At 40.1% G+C, this 22364-nt stretch overlaps 1 protein-coding gene across 4 annotated transcripts in view; it reads left to right on the plus strand.

Annotated features, from left to right (window-relative positions):
* The window catches only part of mllt10 (MLLT10 histone lysine methyltransferase DOT1L cofactor), a 45205-nt gene that overhangs the window by 18567 nt on the left and 4274 nt on the right, over positions 1 to 22364 (plus strand). For all 4 annotated transcript variants that reach the window (XM_087176817.1, XM_087176818.1, XM_087176819.1 and 1 more), the window contains 10 exons: positions 2141 to 2239; positions 2562 to 2898; positions 3701 to 3919; positions 5256 to 5735; positions 11694 to 11854; positions 14767 to 14884; positions 18608 to 18689; positions 19979 to 20172; positions 21284 to 21433; positions 22050 to 22105. In XM_087176817.1, the coding sequence (XP_087032943.1) occupies positions 2141 to 2239; positions 2562 to 2898; positions 3701 to 3919; positions 5256 to 5735; positions 11694 to 11854; positions 14767 to 14884; positions 18608 to 18689; positions 19979 to 20172; positions 21284 to 21433; positions 22050 to 22105 (1896 nt within the window). The remainder of the gene's footprint in view (positions 1 to 2140; positions 2240 to 2561; positions 2899 to 3700; positions 3920 to 5255; positions 5736 to 11693; positions 11855 to 14766; positions 14885 to 18607; positions 18690 to 19978; positions 20173 to 21283; positions 21434 to 22049; positions 22106 to 22364) is intronic.

The following is a 22364-nucleotide window of genomic DNA, read 5'->3' on the forward strand; positions in this document are numbered from 1 at the left end:
TCTCTTCATCTTCTTTCTGTAGCCAGTTGCAAGGTTGGCACTATTGTTTAATGTAGTTCTAAATAGAACCAATCAACAGAAAATCAACCAACAATAATTTGGATCTTTGTTTAATTTAACCAAAACAATGGAAAAATATTTGTTGGTTTCCCTCTCTTAAATGTGAAAATGTACTGAATTTTATCTGTTTTATATCACTCTAAATTGATTATCTTTGTGTTGTCAACTCTTCGGTTGACATAACAAGGAATTAGAAGCAACCACCTTGTGATGGGCATTTTTTTGCAGCTTTCTTGACAGTTTGTAGACTAAATTATTACTAGATTAATTGAAAAACATAAGTGTTGAGGAATAAAACCCTCAACAAACAGCTGGTCAGCTATTTCAAACTCATGCATGCTAAGCAGGGTTCCCACAAATCCTTGAAATCCTTCAAAGTTTGTGAATTTGAAAATATATATATCTATATCCATCACTATAACAGCAAGGAAGCGTCTACAACATTCAAGCCTTTCTTTCTTTTTAATTGTTGTCCGTTAGCTTCTGTAAAGCTTGCTAGTTCTCATTATAAAAATTCTTAGTGTTGTAACAGTAATTAACCTTGATCCATGTCTCAAACTATGCCATGTTGAGTCCATGAATTTGAAGCAATTGCACTCAGTCCTTGAAAAGTCCTTGAATTTGATGTTTATGAAAGTATTGGAACCCTGGTTTAGAATCACAGAACTTTTAATTCATGCATCTTCATACATCTTATTCATGTAGCGATTCCAATGTTTTCAAAGATAGAATATATGTCAGGGTTTTTTGGGGGATGAACTGTGTATAAAATGATGCACATCTAGAAAATTTCCATTTTATCAAGTGCTGCAGCCATAAAAAAGTCCTGTGTTTGAATATTCCACTCAGTGTAAACTTCATTTACAATGACTTCAAGCTACTGAAGGGGAAAGAAAAGGGGAAAACTGCATTTTAAGAAGTCAGTGGTTAATGAAAATAACCAGTACTTGCTGCCTGTTTTGAAATTCACAACACAGACCCACAAATACACATGTGAACCGAACTCTGCAACATTTTTCTCTTATTCGCAGGGCGTTAGCAAAACCGGAACCCAGTGCGTAGAGAGGTTACAGTTAAGCTGCTATCTCCTGATTTGGCTAGTGATGTCTGTTAACTGCCACTCATAGAGGAAGTCTGGCTAAACTGTCACCAGCCTCCATGCAATCACTCCTCAACTAGACCCTGAAGGGAGAAGAAGGGGGATGGGCAGTTTCTGGTTTTTCAGAGTTGTCATGACACTGAGTATCACAAGCATGTTGAATCCCATGTCGTCTCTCAGGATCGCTGCATATTTTCACCGCCTATCTCCCAGAGTGCGTCTGTCGGTGTGGATGTGCGTCTGCGTGCATGCAAGTGTCCATGTAGAAGTGTGTGTGAGCATATGTGCACCTGTCTGCTTGTACACACGTGCAGAGAGGTGTCGGGGTGGAGGGCGTGCATGTGAGGTGTAAATGCGCTGGCACCCAGTCCCCACCTCAGGGGTGCAAGAGGAGGGTGGCGGTGCGTGTGTGTTAGCGAGGGTGTAAATTGAGCTGTGATGGTCCAAGAAGGAGGATATGATTGGATGAAACAATGAGACCTTGTGCGCTTCGGCACGAGGCACTTGGACACACTCTGCTCTAAACTGCAGCTGAATTCCTCTTGCCTACTGCCCCCTTTTTATCTCTCTTCCGTCACTCTCTTTGTGTTAGTTGATCTCTAAGCTTTCATCTCAGACTGAGCCTTTGAAATGCAATGCTCCCTCTTTCTCTCTCTGTTTCTCTCCAAAACCAAATACACAAAGACGCACACACACTCTTCCTCTTCAATGAGTATATTCTAATAACTCGTATGTTTCTTTTATTTTTATGCCATTTCTTTGCTGTAATCTTCTCCAGAACACTTATGTATGGTCCAGTGTGTCTCCATATTCAGTGTTTCCTGTTTTTTCCTAATGTTACCAATATGCACATGGCTATAACAGTTTTTTTTTTTTTTTTTTTTTTTCTATCTGTCTTAGTTTCTCTCCTCCCTGTATTATGTATTAAGCAGCTTCACCCATCTGTTTCTCCTTTTTTTCCCCCATATTCTCCATGTGCAGAAACATAAGGAGCGAGACAGGCACAAACCAAAACACAAGAAGACCTCCATGGACATGTCTCCTTCCCTCGTACTTCCAAACATCATGGTCCCAGACAAGGTGAGGGCATTCCTGTCCTCCTCAGTCCTTTGCTTTGGTGTAATGTGACTGGGATAGTTAAATATTACAACAGTAGTGGCTGGTTGACTTTTTTTTATTTCTATACTTTGATTTACCTTTATTGCTCTTCTACTGTGTCCTACACACATCCTGTCCTCCTGCTGACCTTTTCTCGTACTTTTGGTCCTCCCTTTCTCAACCGGCATTGTTGTGATAATTTTCACTCCATGTTCCGGTCCTCCTTCTCATGGTTCCTGTCCTCCCTTTCTGTTCAACCATAATTTTTTCAATCATTCCTTTGCTTCTCACCTTCCTCCTCCAGGCTTACAACAGCAGCAGTTCAGGGGGAGGCGTCACTTCTCTGCCTGCATCCTCGCAGAAGCGACTGGACGACAGCACCGCCCGTTTCACTAACGCCAACTTTCAGGAAGTGTCTTCGGCTCACTCCGGCAGCAGTTCCAAAGATGGTTTGGCTGTAGACACTGGAAAAGCGGCGTCTGAGGTGAAGAATAAGAAGAACAGCGGCGGAAGTCACACGGTGGGACAGAGAGGCGGCCGCAAGTCTCTCACCTCCTCAGGGAAACCCCTCCCCTCTGCCGTGGTCACCATGGCAACTTCCTCCACATCTGCCTCTGCTTCCACTGGGCCTTTCCACCAAGGTGAATTGATGGCTGCAAATGGTCTTGTATGTTAATTTTCCCACTACTGGGAATTAACCCTGCAGTTAGAAAAATAGAAACACAATGACAAATCATCTGGTGTTCCCGCTCTGCCCACCCACTGAAAAAAAATTCAAATTACAGCAATGTTATTAAAACATTGCTTAAAAGAGTGTGATTTGTGTGTGTATGTGTGCGCACGCGTGCATGCTGTGTCTTTGGCTGCATTTTGTCAAGGCACCAGACTTTTAGTGTGTGGCCATGATAACAGTGTTTCGTCTCGACTGGCCTCTGGCTCCTGTAATCTGGGGCCCTGTCTGGGAAATGAGACAAGCCCCCCCTCCACACACGCACGCATGCACGCACACACACAAACAATATGTGGGGAGGTCAGGACCTGAAAGGAGTAGGTGCTCACACAGAGCTCCTGTGTTTTGTACTATCAGAACCTTGAAGCCCTTTGCTAGGTGTGTGTTTGTTTGCGTGTGTGTGTCTGAGTATCCATCCAGATGTGTGCTTTCAAGGCAGTTCCTCTGATGGGAGGACTACATGATGAGGGAGGGCTGACTGTAGAGCAGATAGAGAGCAGAGAGTAGATAAAATGCTTATTTTGCTTATCTTTTTTCTGCTGCTCCCATGATGATGGAAAGGAGAGTAGCATGGAAACTTTTCCCTGCTGTAATGCCTGTTCCCTGTTCTCTCCTTCTCTCACTTTTGGTCTCTCTTTTACTTCTTCATTCCTTTCGATCGTCACCTCTGTCTGTCATTGTCTCTATTTTCCACCTGTCTTTCTTTCTCCCAGGCCTCCTGTTGACCAGTGCCAGCAAGACGCCCTCTGCTCCTTCCTCCTCAGACTTCCTAAGTTTCTCTGATTCTTCGTTGCGTCCCGGGGGTGGAACTACCTTCTCCTCCCCGCCGTCTTTCAGCAGCTGCCTTGTGAAGCCGAGCTCGGAGGGTGGAGCTTCAGAGGGAACTACGACACTCTTTGGTTCTCTTATGTCCGCTACGACAGCCTCTGCAGGTGACAGGCATTGTTCATTTATAGATTTACTCAGATGTGCTTTTCTTACTTTAGTTATGTGTTTATTCATTCATTTATTTTTTGTGGCTATTGATTATTACAGTGCCACAGTATTCATACAGTGTTTCCCTCCATTTGTCATATGCAGTACAAGGAGAAGTCTACCAAAATCTGACAGTTTGCATTACAGTTAGGACTGAGCGCCATGACTTCAAATCAGTAACAGGATTATTTAAGACTTTTACCTTGATTACAATTAATGAACGATTACTTTGGCTCTCATCGGTCCCTCTCTCCTTTTTTTTTTGAGCCGTGTACTCAATATTCGTCAATTTGAGTGTGTTCCAAGTGATTAAACAAATTAGTGGTGTTTCCTTTGGTCTCTGAAATTGTTTTTCTGTTTCTGTTTGTTTCGACTTATTTTTGTTTTGTTGTCTTCACTGAAGCCAAAATGTGCCCAAACAACAGACACAGCATCTTGTTATGTATAAGCTGCTCGGGTTGAGGCTCAGTGTTTGCGCTCATGTCATCCGTATTCCCCAGCTTTGCTTTGAGTAAATGTGGATTAACGTTAGTTTCACAGGATGTATTATTATTAAGTATTAACCAAATTAACCAACATGAGCGTGATTAAGTCTGTTAGAGGTTCTAAATGTTGGTTTTGATGCTTTTTCGGTTAATTGCCTAGCCCTAATTATAGTTAATGTTGGATCCAATGTTTTTGGAGCTTGACCCATATTGGAGACTAAATTAAGATCTTTCAGCCGGTGCTGTATCAGTTTTGAACTTTTTAAAAAATCAGTTGTATCCCAACTTTATGGAAGCACACTACTGAACTGATGGAGTACACATTAGAAAAAACATCAGCAAGTTTGCAGTTTTGTGTAGTATTTTTCTTTTTTCCATATTCATGTACTAGTCATTAACTACAGAAATGTAGTAAATGACCGATTACATGCAGAAAATTAATCTGCAGCAATTTTATTTAATGGATTAATCATTTAAGTCATTTTTAAATTTTCTGGTTCCAGTCTCTAAAATGTGATTGTTTGCAAATTTATTTGACTTTGTTCTCCTTTATGATGGTAAACTAAATATCTCTGGGTGTTTGACTGTTCTCTGACATTTTATAGACCACGCTGTTTATCAATTACTCGAGAAAATAATTGTCAGATTAATCAATATGAAAATAATTGCTAATTTATTAGAGAACTAATATGATGCATGGTGTGCTTTGCTACTTTAGTACGCTCTCAGGCCAATAAACCACAGAAAAACACCAAGAGTCTGCAGACTTTATGATTAAATATTCACTTCTGCTTTCTTGTTATTGTAGTGGGCGGGAAACTGTATGAGAATTCCCACAGTCACACAGCTAGCGAGACGACAAGCCTCGGTGGGTCCACTGGATACAAACGGCCCCAGCCCTCCAGCTCAGGACCAGGCATCGGTGGAGCAGTGGCAGGAGGAGGGGAAGACGGAGTGAAGAAGAAAAAGAAGGGCAACTGGCGAAACAGATTTGGACCTTGCTTCACTACGGATGTGAAGCCTTCAGAGCCAGCTCCCTCCCTGACTCTCCCTACCTCCTCCACAGCCAACACCTCCTCCTCCACCGCCTCCCCCTCCTCCTCTTCGTCCTCGACACTCTCAGGTCGGCCAGGCTTAGTTTCCAGCAGTGGATTAGGAGTGGGAGTCGGAGCAGGAGGAGAGAGGGGGCTGGGGGTCATGGGTGTCGGTGGTGGGATTCAGAAGTCCCCGTCACTCCTCAGGAATGGGAGTCTGCAAAGTCACAGTGGCTCCACAACCACTGGGTCAGGTGAGAAAAACACGGAAACGCAACGTACACAAAACACAACAGTGTTTCACCAAAATGCTGAGAGTCCTTGAGAGTTCAGGTCTCACAGGTGTCACGATGAGAAATACTTTCTCAAGTCGCCCCTGTCTGTCAGTGTCACCTAAATTTTTAATTATCTCACAATTTTGCTGTTGCTAAGCAAATAGCCAGAAATGAATTGTTGTTGGCAGCTGAAATGATGAAAAGGACTGGATTAATTCCAGATTTATCAGCCCATTATAACCCGTTAGACAAAGAAATAGCGTCCCATTGCGCTCACTGTAGGGTCATCAGTATGAGCAAAAAGGAAGTAGCACATGGGTGGCATTGTTGTGGCAGTTTTTGTTCTTCACATCCAGCTCCTGACTTGAGGATTTTTTGTGCCTTTTGCCACCAAATGCTGATGAATTAAACAAAAGGTGTTTGTGGATTCCCTCTGTGCAGCAAATTATTAGCATTACCAATGACAAATAGCAAAGATTTGACACACCTTTGTAATTGGCTCCTTGTGTTCGTGTGTGTGTGTGTGTGTGTGTGTGTGTGTGTCTGTGTGTCTGTGTGTCTGTGTGTCTGTCTGTGTGTGTGTGTGTGTGTGTATGGAGTGCGTGTCTATGTGTTATTTTCTCACACGTGTAAGTGGTCTGTATGTTTTTTTCATCGTGTTCAGTTGCTTGGCAACTGTCTTTATGCTTTGGAGTTCCCCTCTGCTGATGGAAATGGCTCAGTACAACCCACACATCCCACATCTCCCCTTTCTTCCAGAATTACCACCCTTTTGTTTCGCTCTCCTGCCTCTCGGCTGGTCTCTCTTACCTGCATTCTGCTCATTCCTCAAATTCTCCCCTCACCTGTTGATGCTTTGTGCAGTGTGTGTACATAGTGACACGTGCTTGCGTATACTGTATGTGCACCGGCATAATTTGTACGTGCCAATTAAGGCCAAATGCAAATGAAGAAAATAGATGCTCTAATCAGATCAATATCCATCACTGATCAGTAGGATCTGCTTAACAGATAATGATGACGAATTTGATCATGTCCTTTAACATTTTTACATAACGTTCTTGCATAAGAGACCCTCATTCTCTTTGTCTGTTACTCAAGCTATTTTCAATTTTGGATGACTCCAAATTCTAAAATATGAATGTATTTTTCAATAGTGCTATTCATTTCAAGTGATTCATTACATCTTGTTAAATTACGTTTGTCTTCACAATCTGTTATAAATATTGGATAATACCCCTCAGTGCCACATTGATTGGATTGGAGCATCAACACAACACAGCGAATGTTGTTTTTTCTCAGAGCAGTATAGTTCTTAAAGAATGAATAATGATGTGGTTTCTCATCAAAACACTTGTTGTTTGGTATGGTATGGCTCTCTCAGTTGAGGATACATATTTTCATACATGGGCATAAACTTATAAAACTTAAATAAAAGAAATGTATAGTCTTTGTCTGCTTCCATGTGTCTTCAAGCACAGAGGTTATTATTTTATCGTGACATTATAGCTTTATGTTAGTGACCTTGTAAATTAATCATTATCCCTGGTTTAATGGAGTTAGTTGTGAATCAACAGAAATTTCACTTTACATATACATTTTACCTACACACACACACACACACACACACACACTCACACACACATACACACTAATAATATATTATATATATATATATATATATATATAAATAAATAAATGGGGTGCTAAGCGTTTCTAATAGTATAAGCACAAGTTGTGTTCAACCATAAATATTAATATTCAGTGTTCAAAGGTGTCTTTAATGAATATGTTATATTTTAGTAGCGTTAAGCTTGAGTTGGTGAGTCAGACCTGAGGACTGGTGCTGTGTGCTGTCTGAATATAATTTTTTCAGCAGTGCTTGTTGAGGATAACTTTGTTAGTAATTCCACAGACATTTGAGTTTTTGGTGTTTCTGCTTTTCCCTATAAGCAGTGGCAGCATTTCTGACCACAGCTGGTGAAAGAAGATAGGGAAAACGTGTGTGTGTGTGTGTGTGTGTGTGTGTGTGTGTGTGTGTGTGTGTGTGTGTGTGTGTGTGTGTGTGTGTGAGAGAGACAGAGAGAGAGAATCATGTGTTCTTCTTCATACTGTAAATATTTAGCTAAGGGTTAATGCAGGGCAGTAATGGGGAGGATCTTGGCATTAAACACCCCCACCCCAGTCTGCTGACTGCATTGTGCTGATGGATAGATAGTTAGCCTGATAGATATGTGTTTTGGGTGGGTGGGTAGACAGGGGGTTAGATTTTGGCTAGGTTAATCTTTGACTGCATGGGGGTCACTGATGGGACGAACAAGCTGCCAGAGTGCAGTGTGGGATTCATGTGTGGGGGAGGAATGATGTTAGGTGGACATGAATTTATTCAGGCCAGTGGGAGTGTGTGTATATATAAAAGACTGAGAAAAGAGAGGAGAGAAATTAGATGTTAATTTCGGTTAATTATTTATTTGATGTTTTTATTTCTTTTTTTTTCTTTTCTTTATTTTTAGCTTTATTGAGGTGAAAATTTTACTAGTTATCCTAATGAAAACATAATTATCAGTAGCTTGGTCTCACTTCTGCAAAGCACATGTTGTGAAAACCAGGGGAACAATTCAGTGAATAGTGTTTAATTTGAATAGCAAATTAAACTTATTGGTAAAATAGGAAAACTATATTTGCAACGTTTCCCTTATGTCCTAAAATTTTGCTTTTATAGATTATACACAATTTTATTGTGCTAGCAAAATATATCCCTGCAGTAAAAGAAAATAAGAAATGATTTATGAATATTTTGGGGTGCTGTGAAATTTTATTGCATATTTTCCTGATTCACTTATGTATGTATGTATGTATTTATTAATTTGCAGTTTAGATGTTTTTCCCCTTGAATGTAATTCATTTTTAGTCTGTATATTTAAAAGGGTGATCGCTGATGGCGGTTAAAACATTTTGCACAATTTAGAGAGGGAAAAAAAACAATTCATGCAATTCATGCAAAGATTATTAAGAGATTGAGGCTGTAAGAAAAACAACACACACACATATTGTACAGAAAACCTACAACAAGCAACAAACTATTTTAAAGTGACAGCTCTTTCATGAACTTTACAGGATGTGCATGTTTTCTCTTATAGATAGACAGTGCTGAATAACGACATGGTTAAAGAAAGAATATTATCAGTTGAATTTACAATAGTATAGTTTGAAACCTGAATGTGTTTTTTTTTTCTAACTCCACATAACTGCTTAGACTTTGAATTTGGATCAAACTATTTGTGACTCTGCAACTGACATGGCTTTATCAGTGTATTGCAAACCTATGTCCATTTTTTGATATACACACACACACACACACACACACACACACACACACACACACTATCTTGCATCCAGTGCCCTCAATGGTAGCTCTGCTCCCTCTATAAATTGCTGTGATGTTCATTTCTGTTTATCTTTGATGGTAGAAAATCTCAGAGTAACAAATGTCTGTCTGATGATGGTATTCAGTGTTTGCATCCTTATTCCATATTTCAATCATGATTAGATGACTGTCTGCAGTTTATAAAAAAAAAAAAACACACAAAAAAAAACCTGTAAGACTCTAGTATGAATATCATCTTAGTTGTTAGTCAAAACATTTATTCAGCTGTTTAATACCAGAGTGTGATGCCATCCATTTGGTTTTTAGATCATACTTAACCCTCCCTAAACAGACAGCATAGATTTCCTATCGAGATAATACCAGCTTGAACTAATCAAGGTGGATATTTTTGAAGCTTACACACGGACTGAGCAAGAGGGGAAAAGGAGCAGGAAGGTTGGGTGATGGAGGCAGCTGTGCTTGAGGGGCTTAACGTTATTGATCACACTGACAGGTTATAGGTTTTACAAGCTTGGGTGTGTGTGTGTGTGTGTGTGTGCGTGCAGAAATGTTTTTTGTTCTTTGTCTTCTTTTGTGATCCTAGAGGAAGTTTTAATTCCCATCAGAAGTGATAATTAAATAATCAGTTTACATTCTCAGCAGCAATTAATGAGAAGGTACACTTTGAAAATAGCATTTCCTTAGCAACTATAAAAAACAGCATTGTTATTAACAACTTGATACCCTTTTTTGTTTATTTAATTTCTTTTGAAAACTTTTATTAAAACAAGATTTAGAGATTTTTTATCAACCTATGCTGGAGCATCTCATCCTGCTTTTCACTTAAAACCACAGAATCACCACATGTGGCCTTAGAGGGTTAGAGTGTTCGCTTAAAAGTGAAACAATTTGAAATAAATGAATGATAAAACTTTAATACATTTAAACTTTACATTTACAGTTACAACCAGTTTACACATTTTTTTTTTTATAAATGGCATTCATTTTTACCTCCACTCTTATTTGCTGCATACACACATACACACACACACACACTGACTTTGGTTGTGCAGAAGATTAAATAAAAAAAAAAAAAATGCTTAAAATACCGCACACATAGACTGATTCATAAATGGCATTCAATTTTGGGACATTTTAATTAACCTCTGTAATATTATCTGATATTGCAAATGTGAATTAAAATGAACCTGTATTTTTCTCCTGTTACTTTGACTGTTTTGAGTTTTACCCGTTTCATCAGTGGCAGGAACTGATAAACTGTTGGTTTGGCCTCTAATCCAGTTGCTAAAAATCTTGCAGGAGCACATGCCCTCTGAGCCTCAGCAGCCCTGCTTTGGGTATCAATTTTTCTAGTGCATATTACAAAGCGTTATAAATAGTATGTAGGCCCATGTAGTGTTCGTATCTCTCTCTCTCCCTCTCTCTATCTCTCTCTCTCTCTCTCTCTGTCTCTCTCTCTCTTGCTCTGCCTCTCTCACTCCCTCCACCCCTCCCCTCCTGGCACAAAGATCTCTTGTTCCCCCAGTGAATGTGTGCTGCCCTGAGCCATTCAGGCTTTTGTGGGGCTAAGGGGCCCCCGCCCCCCCCCCCCCCCCTCCTTCTCCTCCTCTGCAGGGGTCAAAGGGGGGCAGGGGCAGGGCTTATCCCTGGTTAGTGGGCGAGCACAGGGGTGTGTGAGGGGAGGGAGGAGGAGAGATAGAGAAAGAGAGACAGAGCAAAGAGATAAGAGAATGGAGCATGCATATGGGTGTGTGAAAGTAGAGCAATATGTTTGTGTGGGTGATTTTAAAATTAGCTCATACTGTGTAATATAATATTCATAATTTTTAATGCTGAATAAAATTGTGTATTTTCTGTATACGGTCAAAGAATGCAAATAATTCATATGGAGGGAGGGAATGCGCAGATTGATTTTCCTCCTCTCTCTTCTGTCACAGTTTATAAGAGCTTAATGTGAATGATTTGTGTCAGCTGACTTTTTGCCACTTTGAGTCACCATTAATCAGCCATTAAATTTGTAAAAGTCAGCTCTTCATCTTGTTTAAAACCTAACTCCTTAATCTTTGTAAATGGGTCGTGCTATTATGTAGCAATGTGCAAAGATATTCTATCATTCTCTTAAACGATAGATTTCCATTAGCCATGTGAAATGTGTTAACTGGGATTGTATAGCATTTGAAGGAAGAACAAATGCTGACAGATGCTTCATTTTAAATACATCTACAAATCATCAAAGACCCATGGGAAGAGTCCTAAGGAAATAATAGGAATTTTAGAGTGGCTACGGTTTTTAGCTTGTCATAGTACGGAAAGCACAGATGTTCAACAACATTAACAATGTTCTATTGAAGAGTCCCAGCAAGCTGTGACAGTGACACTGAACCAGCTGAATGGAATTTAGCCTTCATTCATTTTATTATTTATTATTATGTGCTTTTATAGTCATTTTAGCATCAACAATATTCCTCTAAATTCATCGTAAGATCGTGTTACATAAATGCAATATAGGAAAACATTATTAATGTCTGTTATCTCTGATTTCTTCGCAGGTGTTTTCTCTGGTGCAGATGGGTCATCGTCAGGGACAGGAGCTGTTACCGTGGGTGGAGCCAGCTCTGAGTTGTCACAGCAACAGCAGCCCACACCCTCTCTAGCCCCTCCCTCTCCATTCACTGCCACCGCCCCGCTAACCAGCACAGCCTCCACACACGTGAGTTCAAACACACAACCTGTACTAAAAACTGTCAATGTCCTACTCACACTCACATGAAAATACGTGCTCATTAAACAGACTCGACCTCTCTTTCTTTCACACAGATACAGACTCACACACACACCCTCTCTCTTCATTCAGCACACACCATGTTTGTCAATTCATCCACATCTTGCATCTTTGAGCTAAAGTGCAGATACACTGTGGAAACACGAATAAACCAAAGTACACTAATTAAGTCTTCCGCACCAAATCTCTCAGCGCTATTACTAATCCATTGCATGTTAATTATGTGTGAATTGTGTGTGTCCTGATGATGTGTCGATTGTGTTTTCTCAGTGAGTTATTTTATAGCTGATTGTAGGGTCTTTCGGGTTTATTCGGGGCACAAAGCTAAGTCTATTTTTGTCTCAGAAAATTTCATTGAAGCAATAACCACTGACCTTAGTGAGCAGGGTTTGTACTATAAAGTTTAGTGATGCATTTTTATTACTGCAAATGTACAGGGATGCATAGGGAAAAAACGATTCAGGTTCCAATATAATAAAATCCAGGAAAAACCACCTGGATTGTATTGTTGTACTACACACTCACTGTTACAATTTCCATCATGTCCATTAATGTGGAGAACCATGAGAAAAAAACACTTATGGGCAAAGCTGTGAAAATCCTTATTCACTGTACATTATGTCAGAAAGTGGGTCCATAATCCAGGCTGCATGTTTAAGGACAATTCCACCTATCTTGGATTTATTTGAAATGTTTGAGAATTTGTTAAAGATATTAAATAATTTGAGCCATATGTTATACCAAAGGTATTCCCATTAACGGTAGAAGCAACAGTTTAGCAGGTTTATCCAGATCAAAATGAATTATGATTTTCAGCCGCAGGACTACATTGTTTATGCTTTTCTTCGAAGTTTAATTGTTTTTTTGTTTGTTCCACCAGTTTAATTACGTTTACATTCAAAAGTGAGGGCGTTCACTCTAATGTGATAAGTTCACCCCCCTCCCGTAATCACTGCCCCTGTCTCTTAAAAAGGAAAAAAAAACTCATCTCCAATCACTGACCCCAGTGTCTGTCCTTTCAAAACCTCCCCAAAGACCATGCAATGTCCACCAAACTCAATTTTTCTCCCATGTCCACTTACCACCTCTCTTTCTCTCTCACACACACACTTTTTCTCACCCTCGACCTTCCTTCTCTCTGTCCCCATCCATTTCTCTTTTTCCCCCTCTGTTGTCCTGTGATGTAATGACATCTGACAAGCACCACAGTAGGGATGGAGGGATAGATGGAGGGTAGAAGGGGTCGGGGCTAGTGTGTGCGTGCTTTTGTGTGTGTGTGTGTGGGGGGTGGGGTGGGGGGGGCAGTCATGCCTTGAATTCGCTGGCCTGGCCTTCATCTTCCCGATTCCTCTATTCAGCACATATTATAGAGGACAGGAGACCCAGGGAAGCACAGGATATCACGCCTGTTTGTAGCATGTATAGAGCAGCTGCTTGGACTGTAGATGTTTGTGTTTTTTACGTGTGTGTGCGTGTGTGCGTGTGTGCATGTGTGTGTGTGTGTGTGTATGTGTGTTTGAGAGAGTGAAAAAAGACAGAAAGTGAGCAGCAGAAAGAGAGGGAGACTTAAGTAGGGAGATTTTTTTTCTCCTTGATTTTGTCGCAACAGATTGTTAAAAAAGTGTGTTAGTTTGTACAGTGTGATTCACGCCTCTGGGCATCTGGGACACACACACTCTGAATCAAGTCTGAAGAAATTACGCAACAATACAGGGATGCCAACAACAAGCTTCCCTCAGTGTGTGTGTGTGTGTGTGTGTGTGTGTGTGTGTGTGTGTGTGTGTGTGTGTGTGTGTGTGTGTGTAACAGAATAATGAGCTGTGGATTCATAATATACCATTATTTTTTGTGCATAAAATGATGGTGTCGTCAAATTCACACTCAGTTATTTTTTTCAAATCTTACTAAGATTCACTGGCATGAAATCATTTTTAGATTCTTTGTGACAAAGTGAAATCAATAGTAGAGACCAGAGAATTCAATTTCTCAAACCAGATTGCTCAGATAATTCTCGGCTCTGGATTCAGGCTCATTAAATGTGTAATAATATGCAGTCTTCTAGAGAAATGTAATAGATACAGAGTGCACTTGCACTAGCTGATTGGCATAAAATACCCAGCAAGGAAACACCAGTGACTATGCAACATGTGATTTTAAATATCAGTTCACTAACTAAAATTTCTGCTCATATATAGATGACATTGCTTTACTTCCTGGTTATTTAAAAAATTAAACATATACTGCTTAAACAGTTGACATCAAAACAAAAGACGACAGACAACAATTTTTAGAATCAATAAATAAGCCTCTCAAGTGTGAAAATGAGCATTTCTTTTGTAAACTCTGTTTCTATCACTGTAAATTCAGTTCATTTGTGTCGCAAAGTTGAGGTTTTGAAAATTGTAATGTGCATTTTCACCATTTTTTAATAATTTATTACTGAACTATTGATTGATAAATAAAGAAAATATTTATCAAACTAATCGTTGAAATAATCATTTATGAAAATGATCCTTAATTTTAGCCCTAAAATTATATTTAATTCACTGAAAGCTTCTTTTTATGTTTTTGTTTCCATCATATTATTAAAGCAGTTTGCCACTAAAGGCATCGCTTGATATTAACTTCCAGATAGCCAAGCCATTAAGATGCAGACAGTATCATTTCCTGTTTGTGTCTATGCTATCAGCTGTCCAACATGGGTTAAAATGCTAAAAAAAAAAAAAAAAAAAAAAAACGTCCTAAGAAGAACTGCCTGATAAGTGATAATAACTATGAGTCAGAGTGAACTGTGGTTTCCTGTGGCTTATACTTCTCTCTATCTGTCTCTCTGTGTTCAGGTGAGCGGTCTGCCGGGGTCTGTCTTCAACCTCGCTCCCTCCCACATGTTCGGTAACAGGCTGAACCCTAACTCAGCCATGGCAGCACTCATCGCCCAGTCCGAGGCCACACCAGCAGGTATGCAAACATTTGCATGTGGATGTGTGCTTGTGACAAAAGTATGCATGTGTGTTAGAGAGAGAAAGAGAGTGAGATAATGGAGAGGTCACCCCCCCCCGTCCCTCAGAGAGGTCAAGGGTCAGCACTTGTGATATTTTCAAGCTCCTCCCTCTCAGCTCCATTTACATGCCTTGATTGCTGCCCCTCTCCCACCGTTTCTCTCTTTCACACGTACACAAACAAATACAGTATAGTATATATCACACACGTGTAATTTACATGTAGAACATACATCTTTCCTCTAAGTTATTGCCATTGTCAGAGAAAGAGGAGGACTTGCTAACGTGGTGGTGTAAAAGAGGAGCAGGCGAGGCCAGGACCGTGCCTTCAGGAACTGGTCGTCTGTCCAGCGCAGGAGAGCTGATGAAGGAGTAAGAGGTGGCTTTAGTAATCAGAGTAGCCACTTCCTGAAACAAGACATCTGGTTGAACAGAGAGGAGCAAAGCAAGAGAAAAGAAATGAGAGTGGAGGAGGAGGAGGAAGGTAGGTAGTTCCTGCTGCCGGTCAGCAGTCATCAGAGCCAGATCCACTCTGGCCTGCAGGTCAACTCACTAATCAGGCTGAATGACAGGGGGCACAGGGATGTGGCTGTGTGGCCGTGTGTGTGTGTGTGTGTGTGTGTGTGTGTGTGTGTGTGTGTGTGTGTGTGTGTGTGTGTGTTTTGGAAACAAATTGTCATACCATATTAACAATTAGCCTATTAGCTTTTACACTAGATAAATATTAGATTTAATTTAGTGAGAAATTAATGTACTGATCACTTATTTGACATTAGGTTGTTTAATTTTTGATTCATTATTAAGCCATTTACCAAGCACAAATGCCACAATTGCTGACTCCAGCACCTCAAAAGTGAGGAATATCAGCCTTTTTTATATTTTATATAATTTAATATTGAATTTTTTTTCAATATTAATCATCAGTTATTGTCTGTTAATCAGTTAGCTACTTGATTGATAATTAAATTATTCTTTCTATAAAATGTATGAAAATGTTGAAACGGGCCTGACATTATTTCTCAGAGCCCAAAGTGACATCTGAAGTTTCTTGTTTTGTCCAAACGAGTCAAAACCCAAAAATACTCAATTTACTGAGATATAAAATAGGAAAAAGTAACAGAGATATAGCAGCAATCTGCACATTTGCGAAACTGAAACCAGAGAATTTGTGAAACAATTAATTAATTATCAAAAGTTGCAAATTAATTTTTTGTTAATTGATTAATTGACTAATTATTTAATCTCTAATCGATATAGAAAATAATCTTTATGCAGCTCTAGTTAACGTTGATATTTCCTTGCTGTAAAGTGGTACACACGATCATATACAGCACGCGTGCACAGCGACACAAGTGTGAAGTTCTTGTTTGTGAACCAGTGAGGGTCATGTGAGCACAAACATGCAAGGTGTGCATGTGTTTGTATGCATGTAGCCTGTTTACTTTGGCAGTCATTTCTCTTTGCTTTTGAGTGTCTGGAGGGAGGTGCCAGGACGGAGAGGGTTACGAGAGAAAAAGGACTTGAAAAAGAAGGCAAGCGAGGACTAGAGTGGTGACCTGGTGGGGGTAAAAGCTGGGATTGACTGTCTTAAGTAGAGGGGAGTTTGTGTGAGTGTGTAAATGCAAAAGTGTGCATTTGCGTGTGTGTCCATGTGTGATTCATTACTCCCACTGAGGAAAATGAAAAGAAGCGTCTGGCCACGGGCCCAGAGGGAGGAGATAGAGAAGGGAGCGAGAGAGGGAGAGAGAGCGAGAGAGAGAGAGACGTGCAGTCTGAATGAAAGCTCGTATGTGAAAGAGATACAAAGGAGGAAAGAGAGTTTTGTCGGTTGCAGAGCCACAAGTACTACAATGCATTCACACTGCACAGATTTGTATTGATTCTCCGTCCACACTCAGCTAGCTCAGCCAAAAACTCTTCGGAGTGGATGAATCTGAAAACAATGCAGAATAAGACAACAGAGCTTTTGAAAAATTATGTACTGCAAGCCTGCCTGTGTGGCAGTAAAGTTAAACCTTGTGTTTTGTTGAGATTCCGTATTGTTTGGGGTCCCAAAGACTACACACGCTGCTGTATGTGTAAAAATAATACCAGTAACGGCTGAAAAATTTACCAATTTTATCCCTTTAAATACCAGTAAATAAATATATATTCATTTTTGTTTTCTAAAAAGTAATTCACATACCAGAAATGTACATTATGTTATCCTACAAAGTGACTATAAAACTCCAATAATCCAAAACCAAATCCTTACTTGGGATTTGGGAGCAGTTGTGCTGTGCAGATCTACCATCAACACCAAACAAAGGTGTAGAATAGAAGTAGATGCATTTAACCAGATTTTCTCCAAACAGATGTAATGAGACATTTTCTGCATTGGACTTCTGAAAATCATGTTTATAAGCAATTCTGATACAGAAGATGTTTTAACTCTCCTGTCATCTTTTTGTAAATGTTAAGATAGCTGATCCCTAAATACAGGTGTTTTTAAGCTCTATTTAAGTTGATTTAATCAGACCAGTTTGCAGTCGTAGTGATTTATTTGACATCCCAGCACAACAGCACCGGAAATACTTTTTACTTTTATAAGCCACAATCAAAGGACAGTTTTCTGCTAATTCTGTTGTTTGACAGCAAAATCAGAGAAATATGTTAATGAGAAAAAATAAATTTTGAGCTCAGCTATATTAAATACACTAAAGGTTGGTGCTGGTTGATAAATTGTATTTTCATCATCATCACGGTTTGTTTTACGAAACCACAGTGCGCTAGCGTTAAGTTAATAGTGAATTATTATGAAGAAGCTTAAAGGGAAGCTTCCTGTATGTAAACTGCTAGCTTCATTTGCCACAAATTTTGCATGCAGCCACCCCTCTAGCTGCGTTGACAGCAGAGGGAGGAGGAGGCAGGAGATGACCGATAGTGACCTTTGTCTATATTCTTTATTCAACTTCACTCAATATTTTCATGTCAGGAATACTATTTAGTTTATTGACATCTTACATCTGTTTCCAGAGAGCTATAGAGTATAGACGTTATATACAGTGACTCTGCTGCTGTAAGCATTATTGCTGCTGCTCTCTAACCAAACTTTCTTTATTCTAATCCTGTTCTAAATTTTATTACTTTTTTTAAAAATATTAAGAACCAATATGAGTATCAAAGAACCAGATAAGCTGTACTGTATTGATGAGATAAATAAGATTATATATCTACACCCGATGAGAGAATCCTCACTGTCTCACCGCTGCAACCTCAGCATAAGCCGTCCACAAACTTAAGGAAACCCCTGCGTTCATACACAGCATGTGAACATTTGACTTGTTAGATGGAGCCCTGGATGCATGGGCCATGCAATCACCCCATTTAGCCAATCAGATGAATCCCCAGCTACAATCAGATTAATTGATTTCAGTTTGGTGGTGACTATAAGGTTAGCTAGGACAACGTTAGAGGAGGACATAGGAACTGTATATGCACTTCAATATTTGTTTGTATATCGCAAGTCATGTTGTCATGACAATATTGAATAATGTTATCGTTATATTATAGAGACCTTTACAAATGCGGATACATGTTGTTTTCACACAGTGTTTTCAACTTAAGGTAGCTGAGTGTAGACGTATTCTTAGATGTCCAATTGATTGTGTGTGTGTGTGTGTGCGTCTGTCTGTGTGCGCAGATCAGGAGGTCGGAGACGGCAGCAGCGGCAGCGTCGGAGCTCAGGGCTTCTCCATAAGAGCTTCTCCCAAGACCACCCCGCGGTGAGTATATACTCTCACACACACACACACACACACACACACACACACACACACACACACACACACCAACAGATCCCCCTCCTGCCCCCCACCCCACCACAAATCCCTCCCCATTTTTACATTCCTCTCTGGCCCCCCTCCGTCACCCATCCCCCTCTCTGCTTTTCCCTCCGCTGGCCCGTCGTCTCCTCTCTCTTCCTCTCCTCTCATACACACACACACACACACACACACACACACACATGCACACTCTCCCTTTCGCTCTTACCCCTACAGGCAATTCTTGCTCTCTCAGCCAACGATAACTTGTGTTTTTGAAGGTGGTAACCATCTTTCAACTCCAGTTAGAGCTTTTTTTCTTGCTTTAATCACACATGGAAGGACAGTCTACTGATTTTCTGCATCTTCTCCATTTGGAAATATTTGCATGGATCTTTCAGGATGGGAATGTTGATGGTACAAATCCATTTTTGTTTGTTTCTACTACTTTGTGGGATGGATAATTTCACTTGATGAGGTTGGTGACTTTTTATCATGAACACTGCACCTGTGTCATTTCATGTTTTGCACTAAATAACTCATATGGGAATTACAAAGTTCAAAAGAGAATATTTTAATAGAAAAATTGTGACAGAGATAATGTTAGATTTTCTCTTTAAGTAGCAAATTTAACATAATTTTAGATATTCTGGGGATTTTTCAATTAAACACTTTAATGACCTCATATTAATTCAGTTAAGAAATAATTTGATTTAGATTATTTTTGCATTCAGATTTATTTTTCTGTATAATTCTATGATATTGATATTGATAAGCATGTCAATAGTATTTACATTTGCAGTGTGATTCAAAAGTAGAAAAGGTTTACCATCGTTGTCTGTTTTTTCCTTTTCCTCACATTACACACCCTTCACTCTGTCCCTTCTCTCCTCTCCTGCTGTCCCTCATTTCCCCTCTTTCACACTCAACAGATTGTCTCAGCACACATACTGAGATTTATCGCACCAAGACAGTCCACTTCCCTTTTTCTGTCTCTCCCTCTTGCGTGTCTTCTTTCTTCCTCTCTCTCCACGTCTTTCTCTCTCTCGCTCACACACACAGACAGAAAGCCTGGCCCCTTTTCATTAAAGACCACTGTAACAACAAATTGATGTAGTTTTATAGCCAGCAGTGTCTATGTTTGTCTGACGTTTATGTTGGGTCGTTAATCTCCCTATTGACCTCTCTATCTCTCCTTTTTTTTTTTATCCATGCTGTCTCTCTCTCTCACTCTCTCTGCCTCCATTCAGTTCTCCCATTGGTGGCCTGCAGATCCGCTATGACTCCTCGGGGTCGTTGCCGGGGCCAGGTCTGGGGTTGCTAGGGGCGGGGGGAGGCAGTGGGGAGACGCTGCCCCCGATGGCCACCAGCATAGAGCAGCTCCTGGAGAGGCAGTGGAACGAAGGGCAGAGCTTCCTGCTGCAGCAGGGAGCGCAGGGGGACGGTGAGAGGACACACATTCTGCAACACACCCAAAGACACACAATCATGCACATACAAACACACACAGTGCGGGGTTTCATTTGAGACTTTTCCATTCTAGTGTCGATACAATACCTGACTCTAAGCTCGGATACCACAGCAGTACTATTTCGGTACCTTTCTTAGATAAATATAAGAAAATGTTTTTACTTAACAAAAGAAGCCAAAGTTCTCAACAATTCCTGAGCCAAACATTTCTGAAAAAAAGTTTCCTGTTCATGTGATTCATTTTTCTACAGTTATTAGTTCCTCTTTTCTAATATTCTGTAACATTAGACATGGCATGACTGACTGACTGACTGACTGACTGACTTGATAAAGTTTTATGGACTGTGAAGTTACAGGGAACAACTATAAAAATTGTTCTGACCCTGACAATGTCTCATATGTAATATTTTATACATTTATTAGAATGTTGTTAATAACCCAAACCAAAAACACAGTCAGTCATCTGCCGATCTGAACGTCCCTTCAGTGATCAATAGTTGCAGCCTAGTTGTTAGAAAGGTCGTCCTTCAAGTTGACGAGTCAACTTTAAGTTCCTGTGTTGCCAAATCCTCCTCTTGACTGAGTTGTCCTTGAGCACTGCGCTGAGTCTGTACAGGCATCAGGGTCACTGCTCTGAAGCTGACATTGACCTCTGACCTCCCTGTAGAGTATATCTGTCCAATCAGTCACTGGGTATTTGAACAGAGCTGTGTGAAGGCTGAGCAGAGTTGCATGGTTTTGCCTAAAGGAAGGATTGGCCTTTTAAGAAAGTCAGAACGCTGGTGTTCTCGCTTGTGAAAAGCTCCCTCCAGCTCCATCCCAGAAGAATTAACACATTACGTCTATAATGTAGGTAAAACTGTTCGTGGTTGAAAAGCCTGTGTTGACAGACTGTCACAGGGATGATACTTATTTTCATCAGTGCACATTTGAAGGGGTTTTCTGTCATGTATTACCGGTGAGCTATAAATTGAATACCAGAGCGACAGCAAAATATTTTGAGCAGGAAGCAGAAGCTGTTGCCACTAAAAACGCTCAGATTGGTCAGTTTTCTTATTCTTTATCTCTCTCTCTCTCTTTCTCAGTGGTGGGGATGTTGAAGTCTCTCCACCAGCTGCAGGAGGAGAACAGGAGGTTGGAGGAGCAGATTAAAACTCTGACCATGAAGAAAGAGAGACTGCAGCTTCTCAGTGCTCAGCTATCAGTGCCTTTCACCCCCACCTCAGCCTCCTCTGGTATGCGCACACACACACACTCACAACTCAAAAAGTGAATGATTTATAGTGAAATAAAGACTGCTGAGGTAATTTGCAGTTGTAGAAACTTGTTTATTTAAGAAAGGCACAAACAGGTAGCTTTAGTAATATTGTGTGGAAAAAGCAAGATGATGATGAACGCAGGTATACTTCAACTCAGTCCTGCCTCACTGCAAACCTTGGGCATTAACAGGATCTGTACCAACACAAAAACACACACAGACATACGTACAAGAGCTGAAACAACTAGTCAAGAGAATAAATTTCTACAACTACTTTGATAACTGATAATTCATTACAATTTCTGCTTCTCAAATGTTAAGATCTTTAGTTTTTTTTGTGTTTTATATTACTTTAAATGTATATCTTACAAAAACAAGAATTTGAAGACACCACAGGCTTCCAGAATTTCTGATTGACAATTTTTTATTTTTTTTTTGACATTGAATAGACTAAGCAATTATTGATTAACTGAAAAAATAATCAGCAGAGTAATCATTGAAATGAATCAATGAAAACAATCGTTAGTTGCAGCCCTAATGCATACATAATCAGACACAGAGAGAATCAAAATCTCGGTTAATTTGTGTTGCAGATGTGAAAGGAGCCCAGCTTGGAGCCACTGACTCGTCTTTAGTTGTTGCAGCTCAGGTAAAGACAAACACACAACACATGATCAACTCAGTTTGAACCCTCATCATCACGCACAAGACAGTACACTAACAAATAAATATTTATTAGTCAAGAGTTAGTGAAATGGGGTGCTTTGGTGGCTCGCCTGGTAGAGCGTACCTCATAGGTAACCACAGCGGCCATGGGCTGGAGTCCGACGGGACATGTCATCCCCGCTCTCCCTGCCTTTCCTGTCGCTCTCTCACTGTGCTATCACAATAAAGGCAAAAATGCAACA

Source organism: Seriola lalandi, unplaced genomic scaffold (assembly GCF_002814215.2).
Source record: "Seriola lalandi dorsalis isolate HSWRI2012SDOR001 ecotype SW California unplaced genomic scaffold, Sedor1 jcf7180002054570, whole genome shotgun sequence".
NCBI classification, from domain to species: Eukaryota; Metazoa; Chordata; class Actinopteri; order Carangiformes; family Carangidae; genus Seriola; species Seriola lalandi.